This window comes from Pseudorasbora parva, chromosome 6, assembly GCF_024679245.1.
Source record: "Pseudorasbora parva isolate DD20220531a chromosome 6, ASM2467924v1, whole genome shotgun sequence".
In the NCBI taxonomy this organism is placed as follows: domain Eukaryota; kingdom Metazoa; phylum Chordata; class Actinopteri; order Cypriniformes; family Gobionidae; genus Pseudorasbora; species Pseudorasbora parva.
The window spans coordinates 16,618,945-16,641,354 of record NC_090177.1 but is presented as its reverse complement, the minus strand read 5'-3'; the positions used below and the strand labels follow the sequence as shown (position 1 = coordinate 16,641,354).

General features: G+C 37.0%; 2 protein-coding genes across 3 annotated transcripts in view; both read right to left on the bottom strand.

Moving 5' to 3' along the window:
- Positions 1–253: 253 nt before the first annotated feature.
- tamalin (trafficking regulator and scaffold protein tamalin) lies at positions 254–16,057 on the bottom strand. The gene is made up of 8 exons (XM_067445817.1): positions 15,660–16,057; positions 12,165–12,217; positions 11,243–11,297; positions 7,699–7,801; positions 5,668–5,761; positions 5,034–5,100; positions 3,386–3,452; positions 254–1,440 (listed from the first exon to the last, which is right to left on the bottom strand). Exons 1-8 carry the CDS (start codon positions 15,870–15,872, stop codon positions 929–931), a joined length of 1,164 nt encoding a protein of 387 aa, XP_067301918.1. The 5' UTR covers positions 15,873–16,057; the 3' UTR covers positions 254–928.
- Positions 16,058–16,920: 863 nt separating this feature from the next.
- dgkaa (diacylglycerol kinase, alpha a) overlaps positions 16,921–22,410 on the bottom strand; it is a 38,067-nt gene continuing 32,577 nt past the window's right edge. For both annotated transcript variants that reach the window (XM_067445811.1, XM_067445812.1), the window contains 11 exons: positions 22,257–22,330; positions 22,065–22,139; positions 21,807–21,892; positions 21,617–21,706; positions 21,374–21,534; positions 21,129–21,193; positions 20,567–20,657; positions 20,009–20,186; positions 18,693–18,810; positions 18,356–18,416; positions 16,921–17,976 (listed from right to left, as the gene is read on the bottom strand). In XM_067445811.1, the coding sequence (XP_067301912.1) occupies positions 17,899–17,976; positions 18,356–18,416; positions 18,693–18,810; positions 20,009–20,186; positions 20,567–20,657; positions 21,129–21,193; positions 21,374–21,534; positions 21,617–21,706; positions 21,807–21,892; positions 22,065–22,139; positions 22,257–22,330 (1,077 nt within the window). In that variant the 3' untranslated portion in view covers positions 16,921–17,898. The remainder of the gene's footprint in view (positions 17,977–18,355; positions 18,417–18,692; positions 18,811–20,008; positions 20,187–20,566; positions 20,658–21,128; positions 21,194–21,373; positions 21,535–21,616; positions 21,707–21,806; positions 21,893–22,064; positions 22,140–22,256; positions 22,331–22,410) is intronic.

The following is a 22,410-nucleotide window of genomic DNA, read 5'->3' as shown; positions in this document are numbered from 1 at the left end:
CCTGTTGTATGAGCTGCCAGTATTGTAAGTGCAAAGTAAGTGGAAGAAATCAAAGACATCCACACAATAAGAGCACTTGTGCTCAAATGGCAGGGAATTTGTCAAATGCACTTCTGGGGAAAATAACCTGAGCAATGTCAATCTGGATTGATTCAACATACAAAAGTTATAAGGGAAAATCTTTTTATTTTTCAATCTATATTTTCAAAGAATAATGTACAAGTTATTTACACATACATGCCAAAAAGGCACTTATTAAATATCCTTCAGGACCAAAGTATTTTCAAATATAAATGATCAAATAATTAAAAAAAATCCTTCATTTTGTACAAAAAAAAAAAAAACTTCACAAAAACTGAAAACAAACATTAAATAAATAACTTAAACATTAACAAAATGTACAAACATTTGCTTCTCGATTTGGATGAAAATTGTGCACCAGAAAATAAAGTTAGACAATGGTAATAACGTTTAGAGTTGACAAAGTGATTAAGACAAATTTTTTTTTTTTTTTTTTTAGTCCACATTTTTAGGCCTTGTTAACTAACATTACTGGTTATAAAATTCTAAACAATATTCCAGCAACAAATATAAATACATCCACATCTAATCAGCATTTGAGATAAACATTTAAGTTGCTCAACCAATCTTGGGTAAAATACTTTGTATTCAGATTTTAAAAGTAAAGACTTTTGGCACACTCAACTTAAATTACTTCTTAACAGTCCAAACATTGGAAAAATGAACAAAGCTCTCATTAATAGGCTCTCAATTTTTCTCAAAAAACAAGATGAAAATGCTTTTATCATCACTAGATTCTTTGGTTTATCTTGGCCTCCAATTTTGGCCTTCAATTTGCTTTTTTGTATGCATTTCTCCCTTTAAACCTTTAGTCTTTGGCGAAGTGATTTCAGTTTGTTGTAGTTTCTCACAGTTTGCTTTCCTCCTCTTCCAGGGGTCGGTTTAGTCCGGGAATATACTTTAGCAGCCTCCGCCTGAAGCTCTTCTGTTTGGGTTTGCGCTGCAGTGTGCTGAACCCTCCGCACTGCTGTTTTTCTCCATTAGGCGCCGAGGACGATGACGACGACGCCGGGCCCCTCATGTAGCTGCGTGTGCTGGCACTGCGGGTCAGGGTTGTCTTGGCAGTAGCGAAGAGCTCGCTGGCGGGTCGGATTATCCGCGGGCGGCCACTTTGAGTCTTCTCTTGGTTCAAGTCGAGCTCGTCGTTGCTGGTGTTGTTGGCAAGTTCCCCCTGGAAGATGCAGGTTTGATAGAGTGGATCGTCCTCAGCTGTGGCGGCACTGAGGTGGCTCACACTGCTGCTCGTGCTACCGGTGCCAATTAACGCGCGCATGGCCGCGGGGCTTGGAGATCCCAGACTACCGTACACGCCGGCTGACTCCAGAGACTCGTACACAGCCACGTCACTCATTACAATGCCTGTGAGTGGAAACAGAGCGCTAAATTAACCCATGTGGACAGGGTCAAAAACTAAACAAAAACTAAGTTACCACCATTCTTCCCCAGTTGACTGATTTTACTAAGAATTTCAAACAAGTTAGGCATTATCTAGTTTATGTACAAATTTGCACAAAAATCTGAACATTGAATAAAGCCAGGTTTAAAACTCATTTTATTGACAGAAAGGCTTTTCACACCGAGCGTAACCCCAGGAAAATAGTCAAATAGTGGCTGAAAACACAACTGAAGTGAAGAAGAGATCGTTCCCTTCTTGCCTTTATAGCGTATGAATACACAGGATTAAAGGTTTAGTTCACCCAAAAATGAAATTGATGTCATTAATGTTGTTCCTCACTCGTAAGACTTCCGTTCATCTTTGGAACACAGATTTAAATTTTTTATATTTTAGTCCCAGGGCATATGCAGTCTATGCACACTTTACTGTCCGTGTCCAAAAAGCTAATAAAAACATCATCAAAGTAGTCCATATGTGACATCAGTTAGTTAGTTAGAATCTCTTTAAGCATCGAAAATATATTTTGGTCCAAAAATAACAAAAACCACGATTTTATTCAGCATTGTCTTCTCTTCCTTGTTCCTCAAATAAAGTTTCAAACAGCCAGATCAATGATTCGGATCGCCAATGTCACGTGATTTCAGCAGTTTGACACGCAGTCCAAACTGCTGAAATCACGTGACATTGGCGATCCGAATCATTGATTGATTCACTGATTCATGGCCATTTGAATCTTTATCCGAGGAGCAAGGAAGAGAAGAATGCTGAATAAAGTCATACTTTTTGTTAGCCTAGAAATCTAGACGCATCCTAGCGGCAGCAAATAAAATCTGCCCGTGAGTGTCGTCTAGCAACTCTCAATACACTTCTGAGCTGTAAACGCCAAACCCTGGTCGGGCCAATCACATTATAAAGTCGGTGGGTGGGGCTTAACATAATGACGGCCGAGTTGTGCTTGCTTGCGTGCTTCTAGTAAACACAGAAACTGGTGAACGGCGGTCTTTCGAATCAGCTTTGACCGCGACTCTGGAAGAGTTAGAGTTAAGCTTTTCTCTTAGAAAAGGCACTGAAGTCATTCTTAAGAAGGGAAGATGTGTTCTGAGTTTTGCTGACCGGATACGGCGAAAGTTTAATCTTTCAACCATAGACTGTAACTAGCTCTGCTTCACCTTCGTTGCTCTGGTTGGTTGTAGCGATATCCAATTGCGTGCACGCCATGCAGAGGGAGTTTGAAAGACAACCTTTTATCCCGCCCCTCGGATTGAGCCTTGTCAATGGTGAGTTTCCAGACCAAACATCTTGATGTGGGTCTGGCTTGTCAGGCTAAGTTTTTGTTATTTTTGGACCAAAATGTATTGTCGATGCTTCAAGAGATTCTAACTTATTAGCTTTCTGGACATTGGCAGTAAAGTGTGCATAGACTGCATATGCTCTGGGACTAAAATATAAAAAATCTTAAACTGTGTTCCGAAGAGGAACGAAAGTCTTACGGGTGAGGAACAACATTAGGGTGAGTCATTAATGACATCAATTTCATTTTTGGGTGAACCAACCCTTTAATCATTAACCCCAGGTAATTTATATTATATATAAATAATTTATGCAATAGAATAAAAGTTAAGATTTCTTAATAATTCGTTTCTTAAGAGATCCTTCAAGGTAGTAAAGTATTTAGTTTGAGCTTTATTCACACCGGAAAAATACTAGCATTGCTAAATATATTTCTCTTCATTTACCACATTCTTTAAGTGTCTAAGCAACAGTGCTTACAGGAAGTGTTTTGTGGGGGATAAATACATGCAGAAGTGTTCAAATGTCACGTCATACAACGGTTACACGCTATTAAAACAACCTCATGAGAAATCGGTGGCTGAGTTAGCAAGATTACCATCATGTGCTCAAACTCACCATGCACAAGCCGCTGTTCTTGCACCATTAGAGATCTGTATTCATCCCATTTTTCATGCAGGGTTTGCTAGAGAGACAAAAGACACAGTAAGAGTCATACCATGTGTCATTTGGCTGGTCTGTTCATTGGCTTTTTCCCATCATCATCATAGAGAACAGGGAAGTGTGTGGTCAGTGAGGTTAGACTTGGCTCTCAGTTCTCTATCGCTACTTCTCACATTAACAAGTGATCACATTTGAACGAAATGCAGAGTTCTTTGTTGTCCGGGTCCATTTTTAATCTCAATACTTTTCGTAACGCTACTTTGCTGAAGGAACGAATGAAAAGATGTTTTTTACGGAAGGTACTTTACAGGTCCAACACCCATATTCAAAGTCAAGAGCAGATCATTTCATATTATGGGAGATAACTTAACACGTCAGATAATTCTATACCATTCTGTCTGAATGCATACAAAATAAAACATTAAAAACTGAAATCAATCGTTTTAAGTTGTACAATTAAATGTAGGCAGTACACACTTACTCATGTAAAGAATGAAGCGTCATTGTGTGAATATTCATTTTAAAGTTTGCAAAATATTACATTTAACAGTGTTATGAATTAAGTGTTTTTAAATATTAACTTTAGGAGTTATTTATATGCTTTTATAGTTTTTATTATGGTTTTGAATTGGCTTTCATAATTTGTATAATTTATAGTAATTATAATTTTACTACAAAATAGTTTTGTATCTTAATATATTTTTTATAATTTTACTGTAAAAATGATGTGGATGTGCAATAAAATCAATTTTTATTGTTTTTTATTGGTTATATTAAGCTTCATTTTTTATTCACGGTTTTAGGAATTTTAATACTTCAACTTAAATGGAATACGAAATGTTGCCTTTTTAAGACTTAATTAGGCTTTATGATCTAATATTTATTTTATTTCAGCCATATTTTCACAATAACAACACTGAATCATGAGCATTGCACAATGTACTCTAAATTTAAAACAAAAGTAAATTGGCATTCAAAAATCAAACATTTAAAAAAAATTACAATATCATGCATCCCTATTATTTCCCCATTAGCCATTTGTTTAATTGGTAGATATCAGACATTCGTGTCTACTACTACACTGGTTGACACTTTTTTTCTTTCAACCATGACAAAGGCGTGTGTGCCAAAGCATGTTGGTTTTAAGTTCCCCAATCCAGTGTAAAACTCTAAACGTCTAATCACATGTTAGTAAAAATAGTCTTTTATGACTATAGCAAATGTCACAAACATGTATAACCATGTTCGCTATCACCATGAATCTGCTTCTCTCAAAAACTGCATCAAAATGACACTGTATTCTTCTTGACTTCATAGCCTAGGCATTTTCTTACTTATTTGAAAATGTCCTGAGGAATGTAAAAATGTGCCGTGCTTCTTTTCAGCTGTACTGCAGTATGTGAGGATTAAGACTGGACTGTCATTGGAACAGGTGGGTGTGAGAGGAAACAGGTGGGATGAACACTAGTGTTCGGTGCCAGACCGGGGCAGCTGTGTTAAAGCTGGGCTAACGTTACAACACTTGTAAACCTCTCAGTATACGAGATGACACACTGCTTCATGATACATGCATGTAGGTTTGCATGTGTTTCGAGAGACTTACCTTTAGATACTGCAGTCGGGCTTCCAATTCTGCTTTTCTAATAGAGTTGCTGTAGACCGTTTCTAGCCTAGACAGGAAAAAAAAAAACAGTGTTGCATGACAAAGTCACTTCCTATACTGTGCAGCATTACAAGTCTTCAAACCTTCAATCTAATAAAAAAAAAACAATAAAAATTAAAGAGCTCTTTAAAACGGACTTCAGACCACAGCGTGTCTGAATATAAACTTAGCGGTAATACAAAACTCCCCTTCCCCCAAATGTATATGATTTCAAGACCGGCATGGTGATATGGATATGAAGCGGGAACCTTTTTACTGGGTTGCTGTAAACGCTCTCATTTACAGCATAACCCCATGTTTCAAAGTGGAAATAATTGTGTTAAAAGTCGTGGAGAGGGAAGGCATGAATTGCCTTGCATTCATGTGGTTCACATCCACACTTTATAAATGGAGGTTCATTTTCACTGGCCTTTCATCTTTTATTAAACAGGAAATAAGGGGGGGGGGCATGGAGTGTGGTTCCAATCACGTAATAGTAGATCTATTTCTTCAAACTAATCAGAAAACACCACAGGTTATTTAAACTGTTAAAACTTTGTGGAAAATGTGACATGAACGCTGAACATCTACATACCTAATGTTGTTGCCTGATGATTTAATGAGCTGGACGATTTCTTTATGACGAAAGCCTTCCACAGAAGCGTCGTTCACGCTGGCAATCGTGTCTCCTACAAACCCAAGAGAAAAACGTTCAGCGGAGAACAGATTTGATTGGAAACTGTATACAAACATTTTGTGCTGGCTTTCTGGCTTAGAGTGATTGTTCAACCAAAAATGTAATTTCTGTCATGATTATTTACACACACACACACACGTGTATTTTAAAAACTTTATTGACTGACTTTCTTCTAAGGAGCACAAAAGACGACACTTGTTGCAGAATGTCCTATTTCAACACAATAATAGTGAATGATATTACCACAGGGGCTACACAAGAGTTCAGAGGAAACATTTTCAGTGAACACATTCAGTTTTAGCCTGTTACTCAGAGAAAACTATTGCACGGCTTCTGAACACTTAAAATAGTGCACAAGCTGAATGGACAACTATTATGGTGCTTTATTTTAATCTTTTTAAAACTTGACGTCACTTTTACTTGAAAGAGGCAGGGTGATCATTCTGCTAAACACCTCCTTTTGTGTTCCACTAGAATAAATTAAAAAATTATAACTTATATAAATTATAAGTGTTTTTGTTTCTTCTTACATGACAAATCAACACAAAATTTGATAATAATCAACTTCTGGTTGATGTTTTTTTAAAGGGTTTTGGGACACATATGCTGAGGAGGGGCTGGACTTCACACATCAATATGTTATGAAACAATTTCTTTTCTCCTAGGAGAGTTTTGGGTTTTCTTGTCTTAGAGCGATGAGGTCATGTGCCTTTGAGAGACAGGCCAAAGACAACAATAGCGCAGAGCATGCAGGGAATGCAGGAAGCGAAACCAACACACACGCACAGCAACTCTGAGTAGGAGTTCCTCTTTACTACTGATCTAACATCTGTTTATCTATGAATCGTAATTGTTATATTTTGGACTTTGAGACGATCAACTGATCCAAGGACAGAGCAAATTGGCATTTTAGATGCAGAACTGTTTGTTCTCGAAGAGATTATAGAAAAGAATGCAAATTCTGCACGCATTAAATTTCCAGCAAGTGGTAATATTTCAGGTTATGAAATATTACCACTTGCTGGAAATTTAATTATCAGAAAACTACCACAATGTGTATGCAAGTTTACATGTGATGAAACGTACAACCTTTGTAGCAAACAATGCTTTCAAAATTCATGTTTGAGATTGACAAAATTAGTTTTACCACAGTATAACCACAGACCAGACCTACTGTACAAAGCAAGTACAGTATTAAGCAAGGACGCATTAAAGTGATCAAAAGAGACAGACACATGATGTTACCAAATAATGCAGCCTTGGTGAGCACAAGACTTCTTTCAAAAACATTTTTGTAAAAATCTTACCGTCTTAACATTGTGTATATATATATATGTGTGTGTGTGTGTGTGTGTGTGTGTGTGTGTGTGTGTGTGTGTGTGTGTCATTAGCCATTATATAAATAAATAATGGCTCAAAAAATGCTAAATTATCTTTAGCTCCATTACAGGTCCAAAAGTGAACAACAGAAATGTTCACAATACATTTTTTTTTTTTTTTTTTACATAGAGCGTGTATATATACACATGCAGCCCACAAAAAGCCACAGTGGCTTGACTGTATCCTGTTTTACAGTTTGAAAGAATAAAAAAAATTAAACCAGCTACGTGGGTGCTGCGCTGTGATATTTACTCTTGCTTAAACTCTAGGGCTGTCACTCAGCTGTCCTGCTGTTGACAGATTGACGAGATCTTAGAGTCAGAAACTAAGCCTTCTGAAATATTACTCCCATTCACGCACTCATTTTGACTACAAAACAGGATGTTCTAGAGGTGGATGAAGGAAACCGATCCTTGTTATTGCTTTGAAAATGTACTCTCTTTGACCCCAAGGACCACTCTGAATATTCTAGCCTCTGTGTCAAATGCTGGTTTAGAGCAGGACTGAACGAGTAAACATTGAGGGTGGTGTTAATGTGAGCACACTTACCGACTTTAAGGCCAGCGAGTTGGGCAGGACTGTCTTCGTGAACTTTGCAAACAAAGGTGCACATCTCCACCGAGTTCTCACTCTGGTGATGCAGTCCGTATGTCTGCAGGCACACACACAAAAAAAGGGTGGTAAACAAAGCTGTCTCGTGTAGAGAGTAATGTTATTTATAGATATGCATTCTGATTATACTAAAGTAAACAAAGTGATTCATAGACTAGCTAGCAAAGGTGTGCCGTTTTCTTGAATACCGAGGCTTGTTGTTCGACGTAGCATTGCTAAATCAGGTCTGATAGCATTTCCACAATGGCTTTACACCATCATGTGCTTCACAAAGACTGACTGACAGACTCAATGGTTTAAGGGAAGCTGACCGTGAGTGGCTCCAGGTGGTTTACTTGCATGCAAACATCCTTGATAAACAAGCCACACCGAAACTAGGCCATTTGAAACGCCTGTGTTTTGTTGTCATTACGATGTTTGAACTGTATATGAAGTTCATCCCCCCTGGACAACTCCAAGCCATCTGGCTGAGGCTAACAACAAATTTTGGCCAATCAGCATTTTCCATTTCACAACCATTTATTGAGCGTTAGCAAAAGACACAGGGGGCTTGCTTGGTGTCAAAAGCCATTTTACTTCTGTAATGTGGAGCATTTTAGAGTAAAAATGATATTTAGTCTAAAAGAAAAATTTGTCTGAGGTGGAACAAGCTTTTACTTTGAATGATACAATACAATATATAGATATATAATATAATTTTATAACATAATATAGTATAATTGACTAACACCTGTATATCAGTGTAAAATGTGAACAATGTTAAGTGTCTATATATAACATATAGTGGTGTGAGATGTTTTATAGAGAAATACTCTTCAGAACACAATGCGCCTCTACACAGCAAGTGTTAAAATGGAGCAGGAAGAGACTCAGTGAGACGTCCATATGCAAAACATCAGCTTCAGTTTCCACCATAACTGTAATCAGTAGCTCATGTCAAGACACAAAAGCTGATATACTGATGCCGTTTGAAAGGGTCATTTGCATGTAAGTGCCTTTGGTATCAGTGGTATCTTTGGTTTACTGACGTGCAGATTCAAATGAGCATCTCAATTTGCTATTAATTTCCTGGTGTGCAATGCTATAATGTTTTAGTTTTTTGTGGCGTGCAATGCCATAATGGGATTTTTTTGTGGCGTGCAATGTTTTCACCAGTCACCAAAGAGACATGATGAACCTCTAAGACGCTCTCATAATATTCGCTTTCACAATGAATGACAAAGTGTGTAAAACGCGTAAGGACGCCTCATTTCATCGGCTTTGAGGATGACTGATGTTGGTGCTCATTTCCTAAACTGAAACCCAAATCTGTTGTTGAGGTTAACAGCTTTGTGAGTGGAGGACACTGTTAAACCTCATTTTGTCAAAAGAAAAGGTGAATCTGACTAAACTTTTGATGACTTCATAAAGACGGTTCATCCAAAAACTCACCCCTTGGCTGTTACAAACCACTATGACGTTCTTTCTTCAGCAGAGCAGAACAGATGATGCTTTGAAGAACGCTCACGCTGCTCTTTACCGTTACCATTACAATGAAAGTGAATGGGGACTGGGGCTGTTAAGCTAAAAAAGCCACCATAAAAGCGGTCCATATGACGTGTCCTATATTTTAAGTCAACTGATTTATGAGAAACACATACAAAAATAAAATTCAGCCGATATTCTTGCTTGACATATAGTCACCATTCTCTTTCATTGTATGGAAAAGAGCATTTTTGAATCTCATTCTGCTACAAATAACTTATTTAATATACTAAAGAAAGAAGGATAATATCAGGAGGATAAGTACATTTTGAAAACATAGTTTTTGGGTGAACTGTGCCTTTAAGAAAAGCCACTATAGTGTTAAATGCATTGTAAGGTCAAACTCCAGAGGGAAAAAAAAAACAAGAAAAAAAACCTTCTAATAATCACTAATTTAGAAGGGTGGGGAAATGCAAAGACTATGTCTGAAATGTGATTAATTTGTAAAGTGTTTTCAAATGTTTGGAATCGTCTGCTTCCTTCCTCTTCCCACACACTCCAAATGCTTACATGAGTCTGAGACACCAAGTGCCTCAGGAGATGCAAAGTACAGACATATTTACATAGTAGATATGGCCAACCGTATCCCTGCTGCTAAGAGACTCAAACAATGTTGTCTACAGCACGCCATCCCAGAAAACAATTCATTTCTTGATATGTCGCCTATCAAGTGACAGAAACCTGATGTCATATCCTTTACTAGAGGACAAGGCAGGAAAGGAGGGGTCCTCCATCCTGCATCTGAACTATTATACATTACTAAATATAAACTAGCTGTTAGGCACATATGTCAAAACAAATTGCATACTACTTTGGGGCAGGATAAATAATAACCAATGCTTAGTTCATAATCAAGTCCACATTGAGGAACCGGACTTTGATAAAGTGAGTGTTGTAAGGAACAAATTACAAGACAAGCTAAGACAGTCAATTAGGTTACCACACCGATATTTTTTATTTGGCCCAAACTAAAACTGGATTATCGCTGGATAGCTTATACTTGTTCTGATGAAATGAGGTGCCATCCACTAAAGTTAAAATCACAAGTGAAACCTTAAAGCTGAACATAACAGCTACATAATGTATGTAATACTTAATGCTTCCTTCTTCATCCTTGCCTTTATTTAATCCTGAACAGCCCACCCACATGTACAAACTAAGGGGGCATTTACACTCAGGTGACCAGGCTCCCGCTGGTTTTTGGTGTTCAATCCCCATAAATGTCCCAGTTTTACAGCTTCTTGTTCAAAACAACCAGCAAATACATTGCCAAAAAGCCTGACCGACACACAGCTGATTGCTGGTTATAGGAGCAATCATATAGTGATTCTTTTCACCAACAGATGATGCTGTGAGCTACGCTGACTCTACTTGACTTTAAATCAAATTAAAATGTAAAATAAGCCCAATTAAGGATAGTAAGTGCCATTTTCAAGCACAAGCATAACCAAACATTTGTGTACAGTATAATCCGCTTGTGAAAGTGAAAACATTAATTATAAAATGTTTAATTTGTAAATTTGTATATTAGTTAAATTGTTTTATTTATCATACATTTACCTTGTTTTATTTTTGTAATGTTCATTATGAGAATGTTTTTTTTCCTTGCGGGTGCGATGAATATTATATTTATATATACAATATTATTATATATACAATATATATATTATTTTAAATACAAACATTAATAATATAGGGAAGCTATGACAATAAAAATAATAATATTATATCAGTTTTTTTAAATGAATAGATAAATGAGATTTCAGTCATATTTTGATAACCTTGTCATCAATGTGAAAAACACAAAGGAAAAACATGTTTTTTTTTAGTACACCGTTGTCATGTAAACATATCCTAGGTCACAGGTTTTACATTACTTTTCACCAGTTCAGATGATATGAACAAATTCAGATAATCTCTCTCACACATAGTGACTGAATTTCTAAATCCCTCTTACCTGGATTTCAAAGCCAAATGCCTCCTCCTCTTTCTTCTCCAGGGTCACCGTTTTCCTGGAAGGAAATTCAGCAAAACAGAGGGTATTCTGTTAATATGAGCAGAGGAAAGGGCTGTTGTACAGAGACAATCTTAGTAAAGTGACGTTCGGAGTGGTTTAAACTCAATCCATGACCTTGACTAAGTGTCTAATGCTTACAGGAACAAGGATGATGAAACATCACAGAGGAAATGCATAATAAACCCCATGATAGTGCTATTTTGGAGAATACGTCTTTATGGCGTAATAGGAAACGTGTGAAAAAGAACAAAAAGCAAAAAAAAAAAAAAGCACCTGGGTGTGACATCTGACCAGCTCACTCTCAAACTGTGTTTATGCTTTCAGTTTCATAGTCAGTCACAGTTTTTATTTGAAATAACGACCTTAGGGCATGAATGGCAGTCTGCACTTTAAACTAGAGATGACTTCTGTGATGACAATAGTTGACAATTAAGCAACCTCAGGATTCAAAAATCATGAATACTCTGCCATGACCCCTGTTTTTCTGAGAGCACTCATACATCATTAGGGACCCATGAATTATGTATATGCATACATTCAACAATAAAGAGACTCATACATACAGTGAAGCAAAGATCATATTTGGCCGGTACGTCACACACTCCTTTTTATTCACAAGTTCATTCAGGCCTCATTTAATTCATTCAGCCCTCTGAAAAAGGCAGTTTTATATAAATCTTTAATTACGTTTGATCAAAGGGGGTTATTTTTATTCCACGACACCTTAAAAGGCGTGAATGACTATGGTCTGACATTTTCAGAACCGTCTAAATAAATAGAGTGTATTTTAGGGGAATAACGATGACGCATGCATACGCCAATCAAATCTTTGTAGGTGGAAGAAAAGCAGTGGCAAACTTACCTTTGTGGTTCTGGAGACTGTGAGAGGGGCTTCCATTTTTGCAGTCCACCGTTCTGTTGAGAAGGGCAGATTGACAGGGAGGAAAAACAGAAAGACAAGAGGAAGAAAATGAGTGTCTGTGACTTTTAGAAGATCTTATCGACTGATCAACAGGTCTTTTCCCAAACAGTCCGAGCCGTAGGTTGTGCAATGTGTTCATTTCACACATGTTGTTTAACAGCTCGGATGACAATCCCAGACATAACCTGAAACGCATGTCTGTCTGACGCCGTTTCTGTTGCAGCCTTCTCTAATCTTATTTTACCTCCAGACTACAGGTATACATAATTTCCAGACATGTATGGTGACATCACAAGGATGATCTAAGATGTAGCCAGATTGGCCCATACAAGTTCTGTCATGTTCCACAACATCTGCCCTGATGTTCTGGCTGATGATAACTTTGAAAAACCAACCCAAACTGCACAACGGACATAAGAATTCATTCATATTACGCCCGCTCTTAAAGACGGCCATTCAATCGGGCTCTACCTCAACCCCAACAACTTCAGCTTTCCACAAAGTGCACTTTGTGCACAAACCCTCCTAAGCTAGTAAAACGTTGCCTTTCTTTATTTTCGTACTCTTTGAGAATTGTCGTAGGGTTCCCTCAATGACTTCATTTATTTTAATGTAACTAAGAGGGTCCCTGGGGGGCAGTTGGATGGAGAAGCAAGGCTCCCAGTCGCACAATACCCTGTTGTGGCCCGGCGTTCACGCAAAGTGTAGGAGTCCAGAAACAGAGAGCTGTTCATAAACTTGCCTGCCCTACAGTCCAAAAGCTTTAACTGTAAGCTTTGTTCAGGGCTAATTTCTGCAAATTAAAATATAATGTTTTAAATGTTTGAGTAAAAGCAAGCAGCAGACAAGGAAGAAGCTATTGTTTTTGGCCTTAAAATTAGTCATTCCACCCAATTCATCTAAAAACACAGCAACAGTGTTAAATGGATAGTTTACCCAAAAATTGTAATTTACTCGCCCTCCAGTCATTCCAAACCTGAATGACAATACATTGGACCTCCTTGACTTTCATGCATGCCATGGACAAAACACAATCTTTTTTTGAAGAGAGTTTGAAAAACGACAAATAATTATGACAATTGTCCTTTTTGGGTGAACTATCCCTTTAAGAATATCATAACGATAACTCATAGATTATATATGTGTGTTTTGTCTGATCACATCAGACTTATTTGAATTTCAAAAGCCATTTTCATTACATGGTCAACAACAAAAACCACACTGACCACCCCGTTTACTCAAGCTTTTTCAATTCCACAGTAAATTCAGTTCCACGAAAAGGTCACAGACAATCCGGAGGGGGCTTCACTGCCCCGGACACTTGGTCAGGTTCCATAAAATAGCTTGGCTTGACCACACAGGAGGTGGACTGTAAAAGAGCAGGCCCAGAATTCAGCAGGGACACATACAAGCCGTTTACAGTTGATCAAGAGAGTCAGACCTGCGTGTGGGTGGTCCAAAGGCACCGGGAAACGCTTTACACCATGAGCGACCATGAAACACACTTCAGTGCATCTAAACCCAAGGGCCTAAATCAAGCAGGCTCACATCTGTATGGTCAAAGCCCAGGAGAGCCACTGTTTTTTGGATTTGGAAGGAAGTGTGGGAGACTTCTAGACATTGTCTACCTACCTGCCAACCTACCATCCCTCCATTACAAATTTGCATAATAACAACAAAAAACTTTTTTTAGACATGCAAATTAAAATGTAACTTACACTACTACTACTACTAATAATAATAATAATAATACATGGAACAACATTTTCAAGATAAATAAATGAAAATAAAATTTGCATTATGAATATATAATTATTAATAAATAATATAAATAGTAATAAAACATAACAGTGTAAATACATTTTTGGATATGTAAATGGAAATCTAATTTGAATAACAGCAACAACAATTAATAATAATAATGCAATACAGGCAAAATAAATCTTCAGATATGTAAATGAAAATCATTTGCATTACAACAATAATAATACATTTTATATTTAAAATAATTCACATGAAAACATTTATATCTTGTTTGGATTGCTTTTTAGCGTATAAATGCTATGCATTTCTCACTTGAGATTGAATAGTTGCTACCTAAAGTTTAGTATACATTTAGTATACCTTTGACCTTGTGCAAATTTTTTGCAAACAATGAATAAGATAAGTTTACCATTGACCACTGGTGTTTCCTGATGAATGCACAGGGATGTCACAGCATTTCAATCTCTACTTTCTAATGCATGAGGTGATTGATCGGAGTTGTAAGAACACGAATTCAGACTGAAAAAATAAAGTAAAAAGTGTAGTCACTCCATATCTTGTCATGGCGGCTCAGATGCTTGCATGCAAATGAGCTCCTTCAGAGGAAATGTCACATGCCGATGGTCACAGATGCACACAGATGGACAGGTGTGAATGAGCACAGGTCTAGAGATTCTTTACATGCCAAGCAAAGCGTGACAACTGCTTGAACCATTCAAGATTCAAACAAGGACATAATTTTCTAATTGACTACTGCCCTTCAACAGTGGCTGTTAATAACAATCCTGCAGTAGCCTACTCCAGCAGTGCGTCAAAAAATTTGAGGATGATATGAATCAGGTGTTTTAATAAGGGACAACCAAAATGTGAAGTTCTTACCAATACTGATGGCATATAAAGAGAAGTGGAGCTGGTGCGCCTTCAAACTAATCAAACTTGAGTGGCGCATGCACACTGCTGGTTCTAATCAACGCAAACTCACAGACAGGACTGTTGTTTCTGTGCTTAATTAAGGCCAGAGACAACATCATGCAATGCATTCAAGATGTTCCTGCATAGAGGGCAGATATTAAAAGCAGCTAACAAGTGTAATATTACTTCTAAAGTTGATGAAGTGTAAGTTAAGTATTAACATAGAAACTACAGGAAATGCTGTCTCCCAGTGAGACCAGTTGAACACCAGTTTGGCCAGACCATCTTAACCCAGCTACAATCTTATTAACATAGTTTATGTGGTTTTAGCAGGATTTCCTTAACAAAAATCTGCTTTTCATAAAATAACTCGACTGCTGTAAAATAAACAGCTTAACCACTTCAGCTCTGCTCCCCACATTTGGGTCCAAATTTGCATACATCATAATTATTCGAAATATGCTGAAGTTGGTTTAAAATGGTTTGTTGGTCTTATTTGGTTTAAGATATTCTTATCTCGTCTAACTGGCTGAAAATGCCAAAAACTCTCCTAAAACCACCCCAAACACTGGCCAGTTTAACCTTAGGCTAGGCTGGACTAAAATTATTATTTTCCAGATGAGGAATTAAAAAGTATACAAACATCATAACATAAGCTACTTGTGTGTAAACTGCCAGTGTAACAACAACACATGTAAACACTTTTAGTTGGTCAAATACAGCGTATCGAATCTCTAAACTAAATTGAAATGCTCTAACCTTTTTAAAGTTCCTCGGAAGGGTCCCTCCAGAGTAAGCGAGGGTCTTATAATTATACACCTCAGTGGAGTTTGAGGGTCCACGCTCAACAGTCCCACAGCTGTCCGATTTGGAGGACGTAAAGTAGATATCTCCACTGTCATGACACAACGACCCGCTGTCCGGTTCGTTTGAGTTCAACTTCTTTACGCGTCGGAAAGTCATATTTTTCATAGTCCGCGTGTCACTCAATAAGCAAGTAACAGCAGATGAAAGAAGAGCGAGAGATGAAAAGTATCTACTGAGTGTGGGTGAGGAGACACCCTCTCGGCACCTACACTTTGACTTGTGCAATAATCCACAGCTCTTGCTTTTAGTCTCAGAAGCAGCAGCATCTGAGGGCACACTCGTCAGGTTTAGAAAAGCACATGTGAAGGAAATAGTTTTTAAAAGGGGGAGGGACCTAGCCGCGATGAAATCTTCAAAAGGGGCGGGGACACACAATTGGACCGATGCGATTGGTCGTCATGCACAGACGTGATGTTGCAGATGATGTTTTGCCGGTAGTATTATTATTTACGATTAAATTTAAAACATTTAGTAAATACTATTATCAAAGGTCAATTGATAAGTAGCTACTGTCGTTTTAAAACCATTACATAATAAATATATGTTACAGTACATTTTGTTTGTAATATAATTTTGTTTTTAGTGTAAAGTAACTTTAGCCACATCATTTCACTCCCTTGAAATGCTCTTGACATCCGTTTATAATCGGTTCATTCAGTCAGACACATGACCAACGCGTTTTGTGAACCGATTCATTAAAAATATATTCGACTCAAAAGAGCACGTCTACTGATCACAATCAAATAAAAGGTCGTGGTTATAGCGAACGTTTATTGAAATGAGTGAATCTTGACTTAACACCAAACATAATTTGGCCTGTCGAAGCAATATTCGCAACATTTTAGTATAACTTATTTGAGCTAATTTAATATTGATATTAATTTCATATTTTAAGAAATTATATAAGTTAGTTAACTGAGTATAATAATTTTCTCGGTTTAGTATTTAAATGCTTATAAATAAAAAGCCCAGAAATGGTAGGCCTATTAGGCTCGCATAGGATATCAAATCAACCAGACGCTTGATCAGGCTGGTGTAAAAATATTCAAACTAATAGCTCCCTCTAGTGCTTATATGCTGTAAAACATCTTATCAATATCGAATCTTAACCATGATCTTAACATCTTAAACGTATCAAAACAAAGAGACATAATGGCATTCATCAAACATTGAAATGTTTATTCAGACAAATTCACAAAATTATTAGATCCTCTACATTCTCAGGAACAACATAAAATCATAATGCTTGCCAGAGTGCCATTCATATTCAGTGTGCAATCTAAAACCATTAGGATTTTGCCTATTGAATTATCCGAAGGAAATAGAATGAAGAATTAACACTATGTAAATGTATGAAATGTTGCAAAATCAGTCCTTTACACAACAGACTCAATACATTCTTAATACAATAAAACCTAATAAAATCAGTTAACATTCCATGAATTTCATTTCAATATATTATCTAAATATTACACCTACTACTTTAGGTGTACAATTTAACAACAATAAATTAGATGTCTCATAAAAGCTCATCAGATTTGGATTTGCTAAATCTAGTCATTGTTCTGGCAAAGAGCACACTGGCACCTTGGATTAATATTGACATTCATAATTAGTAACTGCAGTAGCAACAGAACAGAATTTAGGCTTATCTAAGAAACAAAATCTAAAGGAAAACCAAAAAGCACTGTGCAGATTTATATGTGTCTAATTTTACAGCAGATTCACTGCGCTTCATACCTTCATAGCTTTGAAATGATGCAGATTTTTAAGTATATCTACAAAACCTTAAAACAAATATTCAACCTTTGTACTTGGAATGACCTGTGCATATGATATATTTATATCACAGCAACAAAAAATGCATGCAAAAAAGCATGATCTACTGTTTAAGAGCACTACATTTCATTATGTAGTAGAGAGCATAATTGATGTTAAGATAGTGAAGAGTTTGTACCTCATGTAAGGATAACCTCCTAAAAACACAGAAGGATTTGAGTAAGAGCTAAAACCTTAGTAAGCATTTGTTGCTAAATTTACAGTGGCTTTAAACTTTCATTGGCTTTCAAGTCCTTGTTAATGCACACACAGTTTTGAAGCGATCCGGACCATCCCCAAACGAAGGTAAACTCTATTTCAGGTTGAAAAAGCCAGATTTGGCTTGAGGGCCCATCAGCATACTGGCTTGGTTCTTATGTGTGATTTGAATCTGAGGAAGAAAAATAAAAATGAAATCTCATTTAATGCTTGAATGTTTCTAATTGTCTAAATTAAAGGTTAAATACAAGTAAAATATGTTTAATTTAATTTAGAATGACTATTTATCACTATTTATCATTTTAGGCTATTCAATTTTATATTCAAATTGAAAACAACACTTTAACACAGTTTATATTGTTTTGTTTTAGATTTGTAGACACTTTCGAATAAGAGTTGTTTTGGTTGAGTGAATAAATCAAATTACTCACTGCAGGAAGGTTCACTAAACAAATCAGTGTATGAATCTGAATGAATCTTTTCAGTGAACTGATTCACTGGAATGACTCTTGTGTACAAAGGTAGAATTTTTGAAAGCGGTAGACACTTACGGTACAAGGAGGCTGCATCCACGGTTCTCCATCAATCTGCATGGGCAAAGGCTTCTTTGTCCTATAAATGAGTGTGTATTTTTTAATAAAATGCTTAGGTAAAATTTTTAGAAATCATATAATGCATAACTGCTTGGGTGACTAAGCACACATTTACATCAATGATGGTTGAAGATGACAAAAGACAAATGAATTAACCGGATGTAAATTTAACATTTTACTTTTGAATAAAATGCAAATGCAGTGTATGCAGCAGACTGGCAGTGATGGACATGTCTGAGCATGTCTTGACTTTTTTGTGCCAGTATGAGCTTTTTTAAATTAGTTGGAAACTCACCTGATGGTAATCTGAGATGTTTTGGCAAGCCGGACTGCACTCTTCAGTCCTGTATATATCTGTCCCATCTCCATGGCTCCTTCCAATCCCACCAACTCCACGCGTTTATCGCTCATGTCTGTTTGGAGACAGTCTCTTGAGTACTTTGGATAACCTTCATATCATTGCCCTATTATGCTTCTTCAGTTATTACCATTAATGTCTTGTGTAGTATAGCTTTGATAATGTAAATGGTCTGCAACATTTCAAAGATCAAAATGAGCTATTAATGGAGTTATTGTCTTTTAAAAAAAAAAGACCTGAAACGAGTTGTCAGTCATTCCAGTTTTACTTCCTGCAGCTTAAAACAAGTTATCAGTCATTCTAGTGTTACCTCCTGCACAAACCTAGGTAGGTTTATAACAAATTTGCATAATGCCTATGGTCTCCAGTTGTAGCTGAGGGCTGGTGTCCTGACATTTCATCCTACCCGTCCTATCAAGGCTAACTTTAATGGTAGGTTTAGGGTAGGGGTAACTAGGCATGTTAAAGGGTTAGTTCAACCAAAAATATTGTTATTATTTAATTTTTGTTGTGTTTGCACCCAAAAAGTATTCTCGTCGCTTCATAAAATTAAAATTGAACCACTGTAGTCACATGATTATTTTAACAATGTCATTACTACCTTTCTGGGCTTTGAAAGTGTTAATTAAATTGCTGTATATGGAAACAATAAAGAGAGCTCTTGAATTTCTCTTGAACGAAGGTCTTACAGGTTTGGAATGACAGGAAGATAAGTAATTAATGACATCAATTTAATTTTTTGGGTGAATTATCCCTTTAATAAGGCCTCAAATCACATGAATACGATGCTGGTAGCACAATCCGATTTGTAGCATTTTGCGCTGTTGAATTGTGCTACCTACTGTTTTAATGGGAGGTAGCAAAATCTGACAAGGTTGGACAAATCGGCAGAACACCGGAAGAGTTCTGTTAGTTTAGTGAACATGTCGTGAACTGATGTGGTAAAACAGAGACCATCATTACTGTTGGCATCACTTGTATACAAGTGCTGAGAAAGGCTCCAAAGCTGAACTTCAGATATGTTAATGGACGTTTATTTTACGACACGTGCTGTAAGTGGTAGACGAATAACAACAGACTTGGCTATTGATCAATCAGATTAGAATAGACTCTCTGAAAGGAGGGTCTTTGGATTTTTGACTTTGGATGCATGTAAACCTATTGTAAGAGACCTCCAAAACAAAATTAGGAACTTTTAAAATAGCATAATAGGGGCACTTTTAAAGTTTTTCCCTGTATATAAGAAAACATACCTTGTGGGCTCACTTTTAAGACTTCAGGGTCTACTATGACCTCGGGCAAGTCCGGATCCGCTCTGTCACTTTTTTTGGCTTCACCCCACAGGTTTGAGCCGCCGTGCATGCTGGGAATGTTGAGGACGGCGATGCCCTCCAGAGAAAGACTACTGAGATCCAACTGGGTCCCGCAACACTAAAAAAGGCCAGAAAGAGGCGCTGGGGTAAGTTCTGTTACATTTTCAATATTTTAAAATGATTTCAAGGCAAATACTTCTAACATGCATAAGCAAAATTTTAAGTAATGAATTGCATTTGCTTTATATTCTGAATGAATGCCCCTGATCTGGTAGATTGAAATGGGCCTGGCTTGAGCTCTGACAGACGACTAATACCAAAAGCAGGTTAATAACAGGTGTTATCACTCTAATGCCCTCACTGTGCTCATGCTTTTTAGTTGATGCTTTTTTGATGAGCTTTCAGCACAAGGGAAGATGGAACAAGAGCAGCTGGAATGATCAATAACCTCTTTGAACTCTCATGTGATCTTTTTTTTGTAAGGCATTTTTTTCTTACTTCAATGGTGAGACACTCCTTGAGTTTTTTACAAGATGCTGAGATTGTCTCGGACGTGGCAAATTCAAAATACCACAGTTTGTTCTTCATCCTGAAAGAAAGAGATATATGCATGAAGAGGAAGCCACGAACTCAAGCAAACCTTTTTGGTTTATTTTATGGTTTATTTTTTTGGTCATATGGTTCCACCCAAATCAGAAATGATCATTAAAAAATTGGATGCTGCCAAGGCAAACTGCTTTTCAACAAAAAAATAAAAAATAAAAAAATAAAATAAAATCATACATAAAACTATTACATGTATAAACTCCCATTAAAAAGATTTTTTTTTTTCTTTAAATGTTTTTGACAGAAGTCTCTTATTCTCACTAAGGCTGCATATATTTGATCAAAAATGTTAATTCCAGGAAACAATTGACAAATATATTATTATTGTCTTATATCATAACTACTAAAATTAGGTGAAGGATTTTGTGTATATTATTATTATTTCAATATTACAATATCATCAATATATTGCAAGAAAATATCATAAAGAAATACATATTGATAACATGCTCACCTGCTGTTAAACTTTTGTGGATGTTTCTCTCTCATGGTGTGGAAACGGTGAGCAATGGAGGCATCCTGTTCCAGACACAGCCAACAGAGAGAGAATGATAAATATACTAGGAGTAAAATAACGTCTTTTGTAGGTGTTTTTTTTCTTCTTCACATATTATATTGGCAGAAAAAAGCACAGAAAGAAAATGAGGGTCTTGAAACTACCTAAAAGGATGGATGAATGCAGTACTGTATGTGTCTTACCACTCCAATGGAGAAGTAGTTGTTGATGATTTCGTAAGGAACAGGATCACCTCTCTCCTGACTGTCCTCCAGGGTCACCTGTATGCTCCAGCGATCCATCGGAACCACAGAACCGCCCTCAATGTCCTTCAGGATCCGGCCCAGATCCATCCCGTCATAACCTACAGCATCATAACCGTGAAAGAAACTAAATATAGACATAAAAGCACATGTTCAAGTTTCAAGTTCAGGTTCTGTCCTCACCTCCTCCCCATCGAAGACAGCGTGCAAGATCATTTCCTGTGCCAAGAGGAAGCACAGCCACCGGGGGGCGCATTGGCAGGTTGGCTTTATCTTTGAGGAATTTAAATCATAAATGAGAGCATAACACAATCATATGCTCCACTATTTTGCTTTGAGTGTCATAGAAAATATGTTTGATTTAGTTTCTAACCTATAGCGTCAAGAATCCAGCCCACTGTGCCGTCACCTCCACAAACTAATATTCTAAAGTTAGGCAGATCTCTGAAGAAACATAACCTGGTTTGAAAACAGAAGATCATGAAGATTACCACTTTGAGTTTTTATAAGCTTCTATAAAAGCATACAATGTTTAGTCCATTTTTAAAAGTTTTGTTTTCCACAAGTTTAACCAAGTGGATGCAGGGCACAAATAAATACTTATATACTGAAATGCTAAGGAATTACTCACCCTGGACCTGGTCCACCACTGGAAAGGTTATAAACCTGCCGAGGATTCAACAAGTATTGGAATTTCCGAAGGACTCTGTCAAACCCAAATTTAGTGATTAAAAACTGTGATTTAAAATACACATATCTAACACACAATAGGCAATTAGATAGGCAGATGGATGGAATGATGCATGGATGGAAGTGTTCTCACCTCTCTCCCTGTTTACCGCCACTTTTAGGATTCACAAACACCAAAAGAGGATGAGTGTCAGGAATTGGGTTTATCTGTTTGGGGACAGGAATCTGTGCTTTAGTTTCACTGCCATCATTCAGTACCTTTTGTCTCTGCCTGGTAAGATAGCAGA

Coding starts and splice junctions, on each gene's coding strand:
- tamalin (XM_067445817.1), bottom strand. CDS start 15,872: ATGAAAAATATGACTTTCCGACGCGTAAAGAAGTTGAACTCAAACGAA. Junction 3,453..5,033: donor CCCGACTGCAGTATCTAAAG/GTAAGTCTCTCG, acceptor TTGTCTCTCTAG/CAAACCCTGCATGAAAAATG. Junction 1,441..3,385: donor AGAACAGCGGCTTGTGCATG/GTGAGTTTGAGC, acceptor TTCCACTCACAG/GCATTGTAATGAGTGACGTG.